Source organism: Cucumis sativus, chromosome 3 (assembly GCF_000004075.3).
Source record: "Cucumis sativus cultivar 9930 chromosome 3, Cucumber_9930_V3, whole genome shotgun sequence".
Classification (NCBI taxonomy): Eukaryota; Viridiplantae; Streptophyta; class Magnoliopsida; order Cucurbitales; family Cucurbitaceae; genus Cucumis; species Cucumis sativus.
In genome coordinates this window covers 10354195-10371377 of record NC_026657.2, presented here as the reverse complement: position 1 = coordinate 10371377, position 17183 = coordinate 10354195, and the positions used below count along the sequence as shown (strand labels likewise).

General features: G+C 33.6%; 2 protein-coding genes across 3 annotated transcripts; one reads left to right on the top strand and one right to left on the bottom strand.

Moving 5' to 3' along the window:
- The first annotated feature begins 1440 nt into the window (after positions 1-1440).
- Positions 1441-7341, top strand: LOC101211721 (BTB/POZ and MATH domain-containing protein 2). 2 transcript variants are annotated; one of them, XM_031882939.1, is made up of 4 exons: positions 1441-2152; positions 3095-3443; positions 4098-4374; positions 6048-6470. In XM_031882939.1, the coding sequence occupies exons 1-4, from the start codon at positions 1734-1736 to the stop codon at positions 6059-6061; spliced, it is 1059 nt and encodes a 352-aa protein (XP_031738799.1). In that variant the 5' UTR covers positions 1441-1733; the 3' UTR covers positions 6062-6470. The 2 variants fall into 2 exon arrangements, with proteins under 2 accessions (XP_031738799.1, XP_004134158.1); XM_004134110.3 differs by lacking the exon at positions 6048-6470 and adding an exon at positions 6761-7341 and having other exon boundaries at positions 1443-2152.
- A 1537-nt stretch (positions 7342-8878) lies between these two features.
- LOC101211476 (endo-1,3;1,4-beta-D-glucanase) lies at positions 8879-12336 on the bottom strand. The gene is made up of 7 exons (XM_004134109.3): positions 11996-12336; positions 11675-11696; positions 11078-11204; positions 10705-10795; positions 10418-10507; positions 9500-9600; positions 8879-9212 (listed from the first exon to the last, which is right to left on the bottom strand). Exons 1-7 carry the CDS (start codon positions 12141-12143, stop codon positions 9072-9074), a joined length of 720 nt encoding a protein of 239 aa, XP_004134157.1. The 5' UTR covers positions 12144-12336; the 3' UTR covers positions 8879-9071.
- Between the last annotated feature and the right edge of the window lie 4847 nt (positions 12337-17183).

Genomic DNA, 17183 nt, shown 5'->3' with positions numbered 1-17183 from the left:
TCAATTGCCCCAACTCATGAAGTCACCAATAAATGAATACATTTTTTTAAAAAATATATATATTTTTTAATTATAGCTCAACAAAGACAAAAATTAAATATGTGTATTATTGAAAGGCAGTGGAGAAGACATCAACAAATAATTCTATAGAATATATTATCTAATTTAATTAAAAAAATTCCATCCCAAGTCTCTAAAATAAAAATGAAACAATATTGCATATCTTATGAAAAAAATACAAACTTTATCGTTGTCGTTGTTAAGGTAAATACGTCATCTCTTTTCTAGGAAAAAATTAATACTAATATCTGGATCATGTGTGACTCTAGCAATATTTTCAGCTTAACATGTTCGTATATGTAATGGAGTTTACTGAACAAGTGAGTAAACTATCTTTTATTTCATTATTCACTTTTGTAAGTCGATCTCAAAATCACGATAACATATTTATAAATTAGAATACACAAACTCAATAGTATGTATTTTGTTATCATATATGGTTGAATGTAACGATAGAGGATATAAATCGTTGTAGTTACTTTCTAAATTAATGTATTAGATACTAACGGATTAATGTCTAAAACTCAACCTAACTTCAATATTTGAATTGTAGAAAGTAGTGGTAAAACCTTTGAAAAAAACACCAAATAAGGAAATAAAGTTTGAGCGTTTGTTTAAGAATAAAAAAATATAGTGTGTGATTTATGTTTTATTTATTTTTTAAAGATATACAAAAGTTGCCTTATCGGAACTCTACCGATTCTAATTACTGATCTTGATTATTAGGGGGCGTAATTTATCCCCTTCAATTGCTAATCATCTTTCTCACAAAATACTTTGCTTTACATACAAAAGTTGTGGCCCCAAATTTAGCGGAAAAGGAAAAAAAAATAGCAAAGTGTTTAGTACTTAAAGAAAATGATAAAAATAGAGTTGGGGGAGTTCATAAACAAGAAGGGAAATAGTCCATGTGTAATAAAAGCATAGCATGTAAGTTGTAAGTCAATTATAAGTAAAATCATATGATCTAAACTTTAATAACAAGTGTCTAACATCTAAATCAAACCAATAAAGATAAAAGTGATGTTGGGCTGGAAGAAAAAAAATGGAGAAGGAATAAAAATGATATTGATTAATTAGAGTAATTGTATGAATGCAAGGGAAACTGAAATGATATGAGGTGGGTGTGTAAGAAGTGTATGAAGGTAATAGCCATTAATAAAAAGAATAGATTAGTGATATAGAAGTTGGGGTGATGTGATGAGGGATGTTGAATTGGTTGGTTTGGTAAGAAAAGATGAAGGAAAAGGAAAAACTCATTGTTCAACAAATAATTAATGAGAAACAAAACAATGATTTAATTAATTAATAAATTAATCATGTGATAATTAAGAAAGTTCATGGTGGATTGGATTCTGATGTTTTATTAAAGCCAATGCTCTCGTCTTTGCACTTTCATGTTTGGACTTTTTTTTCTTTCTCCTTTTCCTTTTCCAAATTGAACTCTTTCATCTTCATCTTCTTCCCTCGATTCGTCTTCTTCACCGTAAACCATTTCTCCAACTCTCCCGCCTCCCAAATTCATAATCCTTGCCGCTGATTTTCGCTTTAAATTTCAGAACCCTTTCTTCAATTCTTACTTTTTAACCTAACCCACTATTTCAATTTTGCCTTTTTCGTGGGGATTATCATTCAATTTTGCAAAACATCGATTGTTCTCAAACTTTTAGTTGATGGGCACAATCAAATTGTTTAGAGAAGCCTCTAAAGCCTCTTCCAATCCTTCTCATCCTTTACCGGTCACCTCCTCTACCGCTCGATTCGAGACCGTTAATGTTACGCATGATTTTAAGATCAATGGGTACTCCCTCAATAAAGGTATGGGAATTGGGAAATACATTACATCCGATACGTTTCTTGTTGGTGGGTACGAATGGGCTATCTATTTCTATCCCGATGGCAAGAGTATGGAGGACAACGCCGCGTATGTCTCTATTTTCATAGCCTTGGTCAGCGATGGCGCCGATGTTAGGGCTCTTTTTGAATTGACACTTTTCGATCAGAGTGGAAAAGGGAATCATAAGGTTCATAGCCATTTTGAAAGGAGGCTCGAGAGCGGTCCATACACCCTCAAGTATCGTGGAAGCATGTGGTAATTATTTTGCTTATTGATTTGGATTGTTCTTTAATGATTGTGTTTTGCTCAATTTGTTCTTAGCACTTATCATCCGCTAGTAAGTTGGGGAAGTTAGAAAACAGCGTTGATTGAGTTGGTTCTAGACTCTACACTTAGAAAGGTTATGTGATCCAATCGTTTGTTGGTACTTATTTATTTGTTCAACTGGATAGTTTGTTTTTATTTAAATTCCATGAACATATGGTTGCGAGAAGTTTTTCTTTTTCCACTGAAACAAAAGAGAAATTGGACTAGAGGAGCATGTCCCCTTGGATGGTATAACTAGGATTGAGTTTCCAATTGCCTATCATCCAGTTAAAGGATTCAAGCATCCTATTTACTTTTATTTACAAATTGTACGGAAAGAAGTTGAATAAGCTATTAGACCTGATGATGCCAATTTATAATGTAATGGACTTCGAACAAAAACCCCAAGGTATCAATTCTCTACTTTTAATTGCTGTGAGTTTGGCTTACTAGTTAAAGAGGCAAGTTGTACCTAGATCTGTTTGAATTCACAGTACCTAATAAGAATGTTTACATCAAACTGCCATAGGGTTCTATGGAAGAATTAGTCAAGGACCAAGGATGTACGTGGACCTGCACACTCATGCTTATCATAGAAGAAATGAGATATTTAGACAGCAATCCTTTGGACAAATTTTATTTAGAGTTTGATGTATGTAAATGTGTTTGTGGATTTGGGAATTCTCTCTCATTTTCCCCTTATGTTACATTCAGTTTGTACTGTTTTATTAAGTCCCCTTCAATTGCAACCTTTACATTTGTATGATGTTCTCACTCTCTTTTTCCAACAAAAAATTTGGCACTTATTGTGTGTTTTATTTTAAGTTGTGTCTATTATTTTCTTAATGATTGTATGATGGCTAAAAAGATATATTACGTATGAATTTTCAGGGGTTATAAGCGTTATTTCAAAAGAACTCTTTTAGAGTCATCAGATTACCTTAAAGATGATTGCCTCTCGATTAAATGTGTTGTTGGTGTTGTTAAATCACAAACGGAGGGACCTAAAATCTATTCTATAACACCACCTCTCTCCAGCATTGGCCAGCAATTTGGGAAGCTTTTGGAAAGTGGTAAGTGTGCTGATGTCAATTTTGAAGTAGATGGTGAAATATTTGCAGCCCACAAGTTGGTCATTGCAGCCCGTTCACCTGTATTCAGGGCACAACTTTTTGGCCCATTGAAGGATAAAGATACTCGATGCATAAAGGTTGAAGACATTGAGGCTCCTGTATTTAAGGTTCTCTCTCCTCTCTATCTCTTACATACACAGCCAGATCAGTGCATATGGTCACATGTAGAGAATCAAGCATGCTGTTGTGCTGCAGTCAGTTTAAATTGCATATAATACACTTACTGATATACATGATGATAGGAACCTTATAGACTTCATTTATAGTTTTTTAATTTTGTTAGCAATTTGTCAATGCTTTCAAGAGAAAAAGGTTTCATTTATTTCTTCATATTTCGAACAACTTGTTGGTGCTTCCAAGCGAAAAGGTATTGGTTGTGTGGCATGCCATGTAAATAGTGTAACTATTAGAAAAGGGTAAGAATCTTGAACTTTCTTAGTTCCTAATGTGTGTTTGATAGTCCTGAAAATAAACAGTGTAATTTTTAAGAAAAGAGTAAGAGCTTTGAACTTTCTTAATTCCTATTAGTATCAATGATGTCAATGAGTTTGGCTGTAATCAGAGATTCAAGAGAACCCTTACCAGCATAGCACAATAATTCCTGTTAGGGGATAAATACACTCTGAGTCTCCAAGATTTACAAATCCTTGGAAGTTTGTTATGTAATGTAAAACACACCACTACCCATGGGGAAAAGGAAGAGCTTGGGATGAAGCATATTGCATAATTCTGAACTTCTTTTTTGTTATTGGAATCTGCAGGCGTTACTTCATTTCATGTACTGGGACAATCTACCAGACATGCTTGAGCTTGTTGGTGCAAACTCTAAGTGGGCATCAACTTTGATGGCTCAACATCTTCTTGCAGCTGCAGATCGTTATGCATTAGACAGGCTTAAATTGCTTTGTGAGGCTAACCTCTGTGAAGATATTGCCATAAATACTGTGGCAACTACATTAGCTTTAGCTGAGCAGCACCATTGTTTCCAATTGAAAGCTGCATGCCTCAAATTTATCGCCATGCCTGAAAACTTAAAAGGTATGGCTTTATTATAAAATTGGACTCGCTAATATGGCTCAGTAATTTTTTCTTATGCAAATAGTGGACCCTGTTAACAAGATGGAGAAAGGGACTCACTTCTTAGTAAACAATAACATCAAGTAGTTTCAGTTGTATTATCTTCTAAATTTAAATTGTTTTATGTTTCCCATTACACTCTTTTTTTTTTTTTCCTTTTTTCTTTTGGATAAAGAAACACGTCATTGATGAATGAAAAAAGTGGAAAACCACAAAACACCTAATTTTTTTCTATTACACTTTTGTTGACCCAGGAAATTAGAATACTGTCAAATTCTCACAGCTTCTTAGCCGTAGTTGTTGAGACAATCGCATGGGTAAAACAAGGTTGTCAATTTATCATAAAGAGAAAATCTTTAAGGTTTGGGACAAAGAATATAGGTTGTTTATTTGGTCCTTATTTTCTATTTACTGTTGAGATGGGCTTGGCATTGTCTTGTGACAAAATTTGGGAGACATAGAGTTCCTAGTGCCAGAATATTTTTCTGCAATATGGGCATGCCAGCTAGTTCTGTGGGTTGGGCTATTTGAAGTGATGGAGTTGGATTAATGTTAGGTGGATGGATGTTTGTGAGAATATTGAAGATTTGATGAGTGACCTTGTTTAATCATAGAAATATTCAGCTGGTTGCTTTGTTTACCGATCCTTTGTTTCAACAGTTAACAATGTGATTGTATGTGTTCCACCATGTCTCGAGCTGATTCAAATATGAAGTCAAGTAAGGGATCATTGAGCATGGTGAGATTTTAGGTCGTGGTGACTGGATTAGTATGCATGTATATTGATTTTTTGGACTTTGCCTTTTCCCTGAATGGAGAACTCACAAGTACCTCCTTCAAGAATGAGCTATCATCCCTTCCCTATCTTAAGCTCTACTCCCACCATACAAGGTTCTCCAACGATTTGGATCTGGTAATCCCACTACAAATGCTCAAGGTCTTCCCAATGTGTCTTGCAAATAGAAAACCATTTTGGTAACAACACGGAAGAAGAATGCCTTCGGATACGATCCAAGGTATTCACTTTCCCAGCTAAAACTTTCCACACGCATTTTTTGGAATTATAACTTGTCAGTGGTATAGAACTTAGAGGCATCTGAAGTGGGAGAAGGAACAGCAGTGCTTTGTGGAGAAGGAACATGTAAGAAGGAAAGAATGAAATGGCATGAGAAATCTCCAGAAGGATTAGGGGACCAGATACGAGCATCCTCTCTTATAGGCCACACCTAAGGAAAAGTTTCTTTAGTCACTTGGGCTTCATCACTCAAGCTCTCGTCCTTTGATCCTTCTAGAGGGTTTTCTTCCTTATTTTTTCTGCCCCTCCTCCCACCTCGGTTGCCTCTATGTTCTCTTCACTCTGGCAGGTTAAAGGAGGTTAAGGTGTTTGTGTGGTAGGTTTTAACTTTCACATGGGAGAGTGAATACCTAGGATTTTCTGTGGTGCATTCTTCTATTGTTTTGCTGTTGCAATGGTGCATTTTCAATCTCTTACGGAGGCATGGGGAGGACCTTGAGGGTTTGCTGTGGGATTGCCAGTTTGTTTCTTTGGGGGGGCGGGTTAGTAATAACTGAACTCATTTGAAGACATTTTTGATAAGTTGTTCTTGATTGATCCTTCTTTTTTCCATCCATAGGAAACGAAGTTTAAGAAGAGATGATACGGAGAAACGGGTAGATAGCCATCCCACCAAGTACCCTTCAGCAATTGACCAAAATCATCCACTCGGTTTCCAAAGTAGAGTTCTAATGGCATTAGACAGCAAAAATTAAACTAGTCTTTAAAACTCTATGATCACAGAGATGTTGGAAGATGGACTCTTTACTATTTTTGAAAAGCAACATTGTATGCCATAGCTCACGATTCATTCAATGTCCTTTATATATTTTGTGAGATGGTGATAGTCTGTTGTGTTTATAAACCTTTTTTGAACGTTTCAATAAAATGTTGTTTAGGTGTTAAGACAGGTTTTTCTGTAGTTGACATATTTTATGGAAGCTTCTCAGGAGAAGTCATGATTGTTCGATTATTAGAATAGAATGAATGTATTGATCAGTCAGAGGAAGTTGTTCAACACACCATATCCTTCTCTTGGGACAACTACTTAACATGAATTAGCGACACTGTCTCTCTTGGGTCAACCTATTGAACAGTCCCTTTTAGATCATCATCCCTTTTCTAGTGCTAAACATTACTTTATACATAATTTGCTAAAACATTTAAATGGAAAGAATTTAATCTTTTTGTGATTGTTCCCTCCTAGTTATATATTGCTAAAAGGGTTGATAAGCATAAATTGAATCATTGTATTTGACATATAAAGTCTAAAGTATTTTAGTAAATTTTCAGCCGTGATGCAATCCGACGGGTTCGATTATCTCAAAGAAAGCTGCCCTGCTGTTCTTACTGAGCTACTGCAATATGTAGCAAGAGTTACCGAACACAACGTCCTTACTTCTGGGTTTGGAAATTTGACCTTTTTAGATGGCAGCGATCTGAATGGAAGGCGTGTGAAGCAAAGGTTATATTGACTACGTTGGAAGCAAAAGAAAACACAGGGAAACCATTGACCTATTTAGGAATTAGACAATTTTTTTTCTTCCTGTATTCAATTGATGCCCTATAAATTATTCTTGTATGAATTATAAATTTAGTGTTCCTATTTTGTTGGTTGTCTATTTAAATGAAATGAAGTAAACATTGGCAAGGTCTGTGGTTTTAGTTTGTACAGTAGTCTTTGTAAGCTCCCCCTACCCTGAACAAGAAAAGAAAAGGGTCAACTATTGAGAGATTATGCCGAGAAAATTTAGGAATATTTGGTCCCTTCAACTATGTTTTGGACAGTGAAATGCCCTGTTAATGTTGAACTTCTATTGTATTTTAAGGAAATATCGATTTGTTCATATGAAAGTGCATATAATTTTGATTTTCTTCCAATTGTTCTTGAAGTATGTCTCAATTTACTTTTACCCTTCTTCAGTGTCATGGGAATTGGATAATTAAATGATATTTTTTCTTGAAAACTATGTTATTCTTATTTATTTAGTGAGTCTCGACATTAATTAGCTTATCCATTTTTGGAAAATTATGATTTGTTTTATTGAATTAAAAGAATCAATTGGCTTGAGTTGAATTAAAACTTTGATTAGAAGAAAAGAAAAAGAATTGGAGCTGTAATCAATTCTGAAAATATTATTAGGACAAAGAAAGAGATCATTCTACGTCTAGTCTTGATTTTTCAGAGAAAAAGAGATCATTCTTCAAAAAGGTTAAATATGAATATTTAGTCTTCATTTTTCAATAAGAATTTTGTTTCCTTTTCTTTTAGTTTAATTTTATTGAGAAAAGATGGTGCTAAGGAGTACTGGAGTCTTCCTATGCCTTTTCATCAGATTAATTCCTCTTCTTAACCCTACTAAAAAGGGACAACCTTTGCCTCCTAAGCCCCCAAGGAATCTTGTTTCTTTTTTCTCTTTTCCCTCTCAATAAACAATCAAACTCCTCGTTCTGCGCCTAATAGTCGTTGTAAGGAGCTGTTTGGCCCTAAGATTAGAGAGGAATGGAGTGGAGTGGTTTAGGATTTTCCTAATCCTAGTGTTATGATAATACTTGTTCTCACTCCTCTCTCCTCTTTCTCACACCCCCTCTCTTACTAAGTTCCAAATATTTATCAAGTAAAAGTGGAAGGAAAAGGCCAAACTAAATCGAAAATTCCAGTAACAACCATCATAAAAGGAAGCAACGCCGACAAAAGCTGAGATAATAATTTGCATCTCAAACACAGACTATTATAATACTCATATTATTATAATCCTTGGACTATTATAAGTCACTCCTCGTCCCAAATGCCTCAAGTAAAAAGAAAATATTAGAAAAATGCTTAACCCAAAAAGAAATGGGTAGGGCTAACTATTCAAAGTAGGGCGCGAACTCATCTCGCATGTAATTCTCTCGATTGAGTTAGCATCATGAATGAACTGAACTCCACCTAAAAGGGATAAAAGGCTTAACCCAAAAAGAAAATGGTAAGGCGAACTATTCAACCAAAGGGGTTTGCTTGCAGAATATTTGCCAAATATTCTTAACAACTTCTCTTAAACCTTGTTATAATCGACACCCGAAGATATAGAGAATCATTTTGTATGATATTTACATATGATTGATAGTTGTTGAGAATCTTATTTTTGACTTCCACGTTGATATTAACATTGTGCTAATTGAGCTACATTCATTTTTGCCTTTGATAAATTTATAGCCTATAAAAATTTGTATAGTTCGAATAAGTGGTGTTATTTCCTTGGAAAGAAAAGTGATATTTAAGTGTTTGGTAAGATTAACAAATCCATACAAGGTTCAAAATTTCATAATTTTAATTTTGGAAAAAAATTATGACCAAAATATGGTTCAGTATAGTAGAAACTATTCTCCCTGCAAAATCAAAGAGATGTTTCAATCTCACACAAAGAAAATGCAAAACTTATTGTTGTACTATCATCAACATGATCATCATCAAATCTGCTAATATTACGACTGTTCCCATGTTTTTCAATGAGATATTAGAAAGCAGCAGCATATCCCAACGTCTTATTCTGAGCTTAAAGAGTAAAATGGCTCACAACACAAAGATACTAACAACAGGGATTCACAATGGCCAATTCAATTACTTAACATACTTAGTAAACCAAGCCAACAAGTCCTCATGAGCTTCATCTGCACATTTGACAGCCTCTTCATCTTCCACTTTGTACCTCACAGTCCACCCATGAGAAACCTTTGGAAAGATCTTTACGAACCCGTCGACCTATAAATCGAAGAAGTAAAAAATTTACATCTACTTTCAAGTTGAATGAATGCATATGTGGGTAATGAAGAAGTGTAAGATCCTAAAATGAACCAAGGAAATGGTCTATATAACTTAACACAAGTAATTAGATTTAGGCTTTTTAACCTGTATCTGCTGTCAATGTAAACAACTTTTCTTTTCTTTTTTTGTTAAGAGAGACAAGATCAGATTCACAAAAAATATCATGATAAAAGTTCGACTAAAGGAAGTAAAAGGAAAGAAAATAAGATGGCTCTCACTCTTACCTCAGGCTTTGCAGACAAGATTTCTTCAAATTCTTTCAAGAGTTCTGGAGGAGACATGTGATCGATCTCCGCTCCTAGTATCGAAATGGGAGCTTTGACCCCTACAGTTATCAGTAAACATTGGAAACAGTTAGCAAATTAAGTTGTATTCATCCATTTCTTACTAGTTAGTTACCACAAATAAAAGAAATAATTCCTGATACTGAACAGAACAAGTCAGTCAATCTGAGATTTTCCTTTGCCAGAAGGAACATATAGCCTCATACTTTAGAAAGCGTCCTGCTTGAAGTGCAGAAAGTTGAAAACAAAACATTTAGTAATCAGGCCCATCCACCTAGCTTGTCAGGTCATTGCCTATTTGTTCGTGATTTGTTTTGCAAGAATTTTTTTTTGGTTTGGTGAATGTGAAAGAAAAGGGTCAAGCCTATCCATCTATTATCTAGCTCATGAGGTCATTGCCTCTCTCTTCTTAAAAAGACGGAAAATATATTCGTCAGAAAACAATGAGATCTTTCTGGTTTGGCCTATTACATTAGGGAGAAACATCCTTTTGGAAACACTCTTCTGCGTGTTTCTTCAGCCTCACTAATGCATTAATTGTAAAACTAAGCACCTGAGAATGAGTTGACATGCGGAGATTTAAAACTAAGCACCTGTCAATGCTAAGCTGTGGTGTGGCTATCTATTATGCAATTGGGGGGGAGCTTATAAAAATGTGGTTTTGTATGGTTTGGTTCGTGTTCAGAGGTTCTATTGATTGTTCGAAGTTCGATTGCTTTATTGTTTGACTTGGGGTGCATTTGAAGCAGCCTTCCAGTCTTTCATCTTCAACAATGGAAGTGTTTCTTACTAAAAACGACAGACAAAGGAAAAGGAAAAGAGGTCAAAGCGAATAGATGCTGGAACCAAAATACAAACCTTTGATGTCATCGACTGTGACAAACGAAGGATGTAGCAACACAGCAGCTTGAATCAACTCCACTTTTGCAAGCTCAACCACAACCTTGGCTGAGGGTACAAAAGTTCAAAACGATTCAAACAGAAGTAAGAAATTTTCATCCAGGTAATATTAACAAATTATAGTAAGTATTCAGCAATATGAATGAAATTATAGATTCCTGCAAATTGAAAGCAGTGGATAATTGTATGTTCTTAACAATACGAACAAAATATGATAATAAGAAACACATGATGAATATACTCACCACCCCAGCAAATGCCTACGGCTCCAATCGCTGTGATACCTTTGTTTTTCAGAGCTTCAACTACTGGCTTCGCATCATCAAAACCCTTTTCCTGTTAAACCATTATATCAACACGAATTTGAACTCTCGCATTTCAATTAGTATAATGATTGGTTTTCTTTGGCGATATTCAGAATACAACAACATGATGACAAAGGCCACCCCATTTTCAAACTGAAAAAACGTTTTCTTAGATAGGAGTGAGCAAGCCACCAAGCACACGAGTCAGTGTCAGTCAACTCCTTATCAACCCTATTAAGATAATTCCCAGCAGCGGCAGATAGATGATAATGAAGAAAGTGCTGCAGTAATGAAGTGAAAGACAAGAACTAACAGTTTCATGATCTTGTAACCAAACCCGAATGGGCCTATTAGCATCATCTGGGACAAATGGATCTCCATGGAAGAAATCAGGAGCAACCACAAAGAACCCAGCAGCTGCAACCTTATCTGCTAGCTTCCTACAAATTGAAAGGAGCTAAAATTAGTGTCAAGTAGAATCCAAAGATATGTGCAGCAAAAGATACCAATCTTCAACTTCCTTCTAATTTGTTGGTAATAAGAAATGGTTTCATGAACGGTGTGAAACCACCACCCAAAGAAAAAGGGTCGGGGCCAAGGTCAAAGCCAAGGAAGTTAAAAAGGAATACATGAGTAGAGATATACAAGTTATATGGATATAAAGTTCACAACAAGAAGAGCTAATAAAATATTAAAACACAGTCTCCCAAAAGTGGCCCGTTGCTCTTTTTCCTTTAAAGCCAAAAAGATGCAACTTCTTTGTGTACACTCTAAAAATTGCTGCTTATACTTATACTGAAATGCTCTTCATATCCCATCTTCTTTACTGAATAAAACCAATCTCTTCTTTAGCAACAAAATCACTTGAAGCAATGCAGCAATTGCACAATCTCTCCAATTTTAGAAGTACCTTAAAAGTGGAGCTTCAAATCCTGCAAAGCGCAAGACAGCAAGAAAAGCTTAGGACACTAGACGTTCACATGCATCTTATATCAGTGAAAGCGAAAAAGAATAAAATTTTACGAAGTATAGTATAGTATTAGATCGAGGGCCAGGAGAAATTTTTATCAATTCCCAAACTCCCAAAAGAATATTTATTACAATTTGACAGTGAAAAGAGAGAGACCCATGTGGAAATTCCCTTCACCCAGAAGTCAAACACCTCCTATCCTACTGTAGGTACCATATATTTATATATATATATGAGAATGATAAGGGTTAGCTACCGTACCGTAGACATCGGTAATAAAAAGGACAGCGAGTTTGGAGTCAGGGGAGCCGGAGACGTAGGTGGTAAGGCCACCGAGTTGTTCGATATGGCCGGCGCCGCTGCTGGGGTTTAGAGTTGGTGGGTTTGAACAGCATTGAGGACCTGACATTTTTGTATTCAATCAGGATCCTTCGTTTTACTGTATGACTGATTGTATGACAGATTTCAGTGGAAGAGAGTAAATAAATGCTTAAGAAGATGGAAATTTGCCTCAGCCCTTACGTCAAATGAATGGATAAACCGTAACCCCATTAATAAATACTCCAAATTCTTCTTCTTCTTCCTAAATTTTCGTCCTTTCTTCCTATTTGTTTCTCTTTAACAATAGCAAATGATGACGAACATTTCATTTTCAAATAATTTTCATGGGTTGTAAGTTTATAATATGATTATAACAGACGACAAAAGAAAAATCGGTAATTTTATAATTCCAAATGTGTGACATTTTCACCTTTTGAATGATAATATACTAATCCAAATAATTCTCCACCTCACTGATGACTAAACAATATTGTATTTGAAATTTCTGATTAATATTAGTGTAATTGGACTAAACTTGTTTAAAATATTTACAAAAGCTATTTCATTTTATTGTTTCGAAAATTATATTTATTTTCCCATATTTTTATTCAAGTTTTAAAAGCAAAAATCATTCTTAGTTTTCAAATTTTGATGGATGATATACATGTATGACCATTGTATGATTTTTTTTCCTTTAAATAATTAACAGGTGCTTGAACATCAAAGAGAGATAGTAATAAAAAAATGAAGATGATGAAGAATGGAGGACACTTGTTTGATAGGGAGAAGTAATCTATACACAAACATTATTTTATATTCACTTTCTTCTCTTATGTTTCATTTAATTACAATTCTATTTTTTAAACACTGCTTTCTCATAAATTCCAAAATTCAAAGTCAAGTTGTAAAAGCTTTTAAATTGTTTATTTTAAAATTTTGACTCCAATTCAAATATTTTCTCCTTTAGAAAAATTGAATGATTGTGATTAGAAGTAATAATAAAAAGAAGTAGTCTTCAACAACCAAACTTTTCTCCTTTTACTTTTGAAAATTAAATTTGATAGATGTCATTTTCACCTATATATTTATTTTACTTGTTATCCACGCATTTTACTCATATTTTAAAAAAATGATGTTAATTATTGAAAACCAAAAGAATAAATTTTAATATATTGTTTTTGTTTTTAGAATTTGACTTATAAACTATCATATAAAATTTAAGAGAAATCTAACATAAACACAACAATAAAGTTGCCCATAAGAGGGTACCTTGTACCCAAAATCAACAAAGGTGGCTAGGTAGATAATATCGAGAAATGCGAGACTTAAGGAATGATAAACTAAAAATCAGTTGAAGAAATCATCTCAAATTTCAAAACATAAAACTAAAAATGAAAATGTTATACAAAACAAAACCTAAATAGTTAACAAACATGACAAACCTTGTCAATCAAAGTTTTGTCAAATAATAAGCTTGATTCATTGACAATTCTATCAATCTATTTGTCGTGTCTTGAATCTACAATATCATGATCTTTTAGATTATTTAATTCAACACATGTAGTGATCTCTGCATTGATCATATTTTGAATTGATGTGAAAGAATGGTATTTAAATAAGATAAGAAACAATAACTTGTAATTTTCGTGTTGTGTAAGAGAGAGTAAGATATGACAAAGGCTTCTTGGTGGATAAGAGACTTCGAATTGTTTCAAGAGTTCGGGTGGAGATTACTTGGTCCATCTTGGCTCCTAGTATCGAAATGGGAGCTTCAACCCCTACACTAATCCACAAGCATCGAGCTTAGTTTAACTTCTAAATTAATTTCATCTACTACTCATAAGAGAACAAGCTAAGTCTACCAATATATGAGATTCCTGCTTTAGAGTGCAATATCTAACTATGAAAAAGTCACCAACAAAGTTACAAACTAGCCTCATTTGTTTTTTATCTTACAGAAATGGAAAACAAACGCGTTAGATAGCGATGTGATCTTTTGCCTCAGCCCATTGCATTCAACTCATTGAACTTCCTTTCGAGCATGCTACTGTTGCACGTTCCTTCAATCTCATTCGTGCATTTTCCATAAGATCGGTATGCATTATCGACACAATGCTTGTTTCCGATAGTTTATATCGAATAAGTGTCTTCTAATATTTTGGACCTTTGGTTTGTGCTTAGCTACAGAAAGGAAGATTGTCTAAACACTCTAAAGGAGTTCTCAGAGATAACTATGTTTTGGTCATCTAGTGGAAGTAGAAGACCATGAATTTTGCAAATAGAATGAGATGAAATGTGAGATTTAGAACTAAGCGTATGTTATTGCTTGGTTGTGGCTATTACATAATTTAGGAGCTAACAGAAAATGAGGATTTTGTATGCGTTGGTTAGCATTTAGTGGTTCTTTGGATGTTTATTGTTTGTTTGCAGTTTCACTTCTTTCTTTTGTCTGATTTTTCGATGCATTTGACGCAGCCTCATTTACTTTTATATTCCAAAATGAAAATATTTCTTATTAAATAAAACAAATAACCGAGCAAAGATAATATTGCAAACTTATAAACAAACCTTTGATGTCATCAACAGTAACGGACGATGGATGTAGCAACACAGCAGCTTGAATCAAATGATCCACCTTTGAAAGCTCAACCATGCACAACGACCTTGGCTAAGATGCAAAAAGTACATCACAATTCAAGCTCAGGTGTGAGATTCAATAGAAGTAATAGTAACAAATCAAAGAAGTAGTGAAGAAAAAAACAATATAGAACATGAAGATACCTACCTGCACAGTGCACGTGGAAAGCAATGGATAATTATAATATAAAAGAAACTAAAAAGGAAAACCAATGTTCATAACATCCAAACAATATATGATACTGAAAAACACAAGATGAATATACTCACCAGCCACCACCCCAGGAAAAGCCTGCAGCTCCAATAGCTGAAATACACTCATTGGGAGCCTGACATTTTCCTCTATTTCAGTGCGTGGAAAGGCTTAAAACCAACGAAACGATGTTCGAATTTTAACCTCTAGATTCTTGCACCAAAACATCAAATGGGGGTTGTTCATCCAACTTCATATCTCCAAAGTTATTACTACAAAGGTCACCTTTTCTTTGCTACTGCAAATACAGCATAGATACAACTATATTTGAAAAATTGTTACTGTTCTGGAAAAAAGGATCCGGCCCAAGTATGTTGATCTTAAGGTCCACTAGATTTGTTGGGCCTAAAATTGGGCCAAGGCGGAACCAACAAATGGACCATGCTATCAAATCAAGCCGAGAGAGTTTGGACTATATGGCTTTCAATTACAACTTTTGAACAATAGCCCTTTTTTCCTTTTGCTGAAATATGGCCACTATAGAAACAAAGGGCATTTTTTGCTTGTTTGTCCCTCCTTTATACTATACTCTTTTACATAAATTAAACTCTATATCTCCTTTAATTTATGGATTAAATATAATATCTCACAGGGCTTATCTAATAATAGGTAAAAGTTGAAACTCAAAATTTTGAAATTCAGATACTTTAACATGGTGCATTTACTTGTTTGAATCTTACCTCACTTTTCTAGTTCATCTTTCTTCTTCTATTGTTTTCTTTTGTTTGTTTGTTTGTTTTTTTTTTTTTTTTTGTTCGTTATTGAACCTTCATTAACTGTAACGATGATATAATTGGAGTCAAACGTGAAGGGCGATCGACTTTAGTGAAAATCATAAAAGAGTGGAGATGACTTAGTTTATTTCATTCAATTGTTCTTACTTTCTAACCTTTATTATTTTGTAAACATGCAGCTACGATAATATTGAAAAGTCATGTATCGAACATCGATAAAAAAAAAACGTTTGAGAGAAGAACTATGTTCAAGTGTTGATATAAAGTCAATTCAAATTTACTCATTAGTTTAAATTTATTCGTCAATTAGTGATTTAACATAATATCATAACATGAAATCTTATATTTAAATCATGAGATATCATATCCTTTTCATATATTGAATGAATCTCACTCACGAGTGTATAGTAGCAACTTCTAAAAATAAACAGTGCTACAATGCATGTATGGTAATAACTTCTAGTAACAAAAAACTAAGTTTTGTCACTTATATTTTTAAGTTGATATGCAAATAGAACACAAAAAATTGAATTTTCGATTTCAAAAGAAATAAACAATATATATCAGTTACCGTTGAGTCATGTCCACTTCAACTATTAACTCATATTTTGCATATTTAACCTAATTTTTTAAACACGACATACTAATTACAAGTTGCGATATATTTTAAAGAAAAAGTGTACGAAAATAGGGTTTTCTTAAAAAAAATTATTAATATATTTAGAATTGTGATTTAGTTTAGGGGTATTGGTGTCATTAGCCGTAAATATTAAAAGATGGGCTTTTTAAGAACCAACCCGGAGTGCATATTGGGATCCACGTGACGGCCCAATCATTAATTTGATTAATATATAAAAACAAAATAAAAGTTAGGGGAAATTAATATCTTAATTACAATAAAGTTAGCTGCACCACTCAATTTTAAATTTCAATGCATAATCAAGATTCCATTCTCGCATGGGAACCCTAATTTTAATATTTGACTATATTATAATATTGTCTTTGCTAAATATTCTATTATTTGACGACAACTTTTCTTTTTTTCTTTTTCTTTTTTAAAAGTAAAGAAAACAAATTTTAATTATTATATCCATGATTAAAAGAAATTTTTCTTTAAATTTTCCTCACTTTGACTATTCTCTTTGTAAGTTGATAGGTAATATATTAATACAATTTCAAATAAATATTAGGATGATTTAATTTAGACAAACCAAAATAATAATAATAATAATAATAATGTGTTGTGTCTTAGCCTATGTATTAATTTATATAGTCTTTTGTCTTAGCCTATGAATATTAAAGGCTTTTTTAACTAATATTTTGTCTCAAAACTTTTACTTAGTTTAGGATTGAGATTAATTTTCTAAAAAATAGACTAACAAACAAGCTAATTGTTAACAAATTTGTTGTATTATATATACAACTAAGTAAACTACTTAAAATCCTTCCTTTTTCTTTTCTTTTTGCTTTATTATTTCAAGTGAGAAGAAAAACCGTGGTTTTA

What these genes read in the sequence shown, in the direction of transcription:
- LOC101211721 (XM_004134110.3), top strand. Translation starts at nt 1,734, where the DNA reads ATGGGCACAATCAAATTGTTTAGAGAAGCCTCTAAAGCCTCTTCCAAT. An exon ending in AAGTATCGTGGAAGCATGTG is followed by an intron (nt 2,153 to 3,094) that starts GTAATTATTTTG and finishes ATGAATTTTCAG; the next exon opens with GGGTTATAAGCGTTATTTCA. An exon ending in CATGCCTGAAAACTTAAAAG is followed by an intron (nt 4,375 to 6,760) that starts GTATGGCTTTAT and finishes GTAAATTTTCAG; the next exon opens with CCGTGATGCAATCCGACGGG.
- LOC101211476 (XM_004134109.3), bottom strand. Translation starts at nt 12,143, where the DNA reads ATGTCAGGTCCTCAATGCTGTTCAAACCCACCAACTCTAAACCCCAGC. An exon ending in GGTTACAAGATCATGAAACT is followed by an intron (nt 10,796 to 11,077) that starts GTTAGTTCTTGT and finishes ATGGTTTAACAG; the next exon opens with GAAAAGGGTTTTGATGATGC. An exon ending in CACAGTCGATGACATCAAAG is followed by an intron (nt 9,601 to 10,417) that starts GTTTGTATTTTG and finishes TGATAACTGTAG; the next exon opens with GGGTCAAAGCTCCCATTTCG.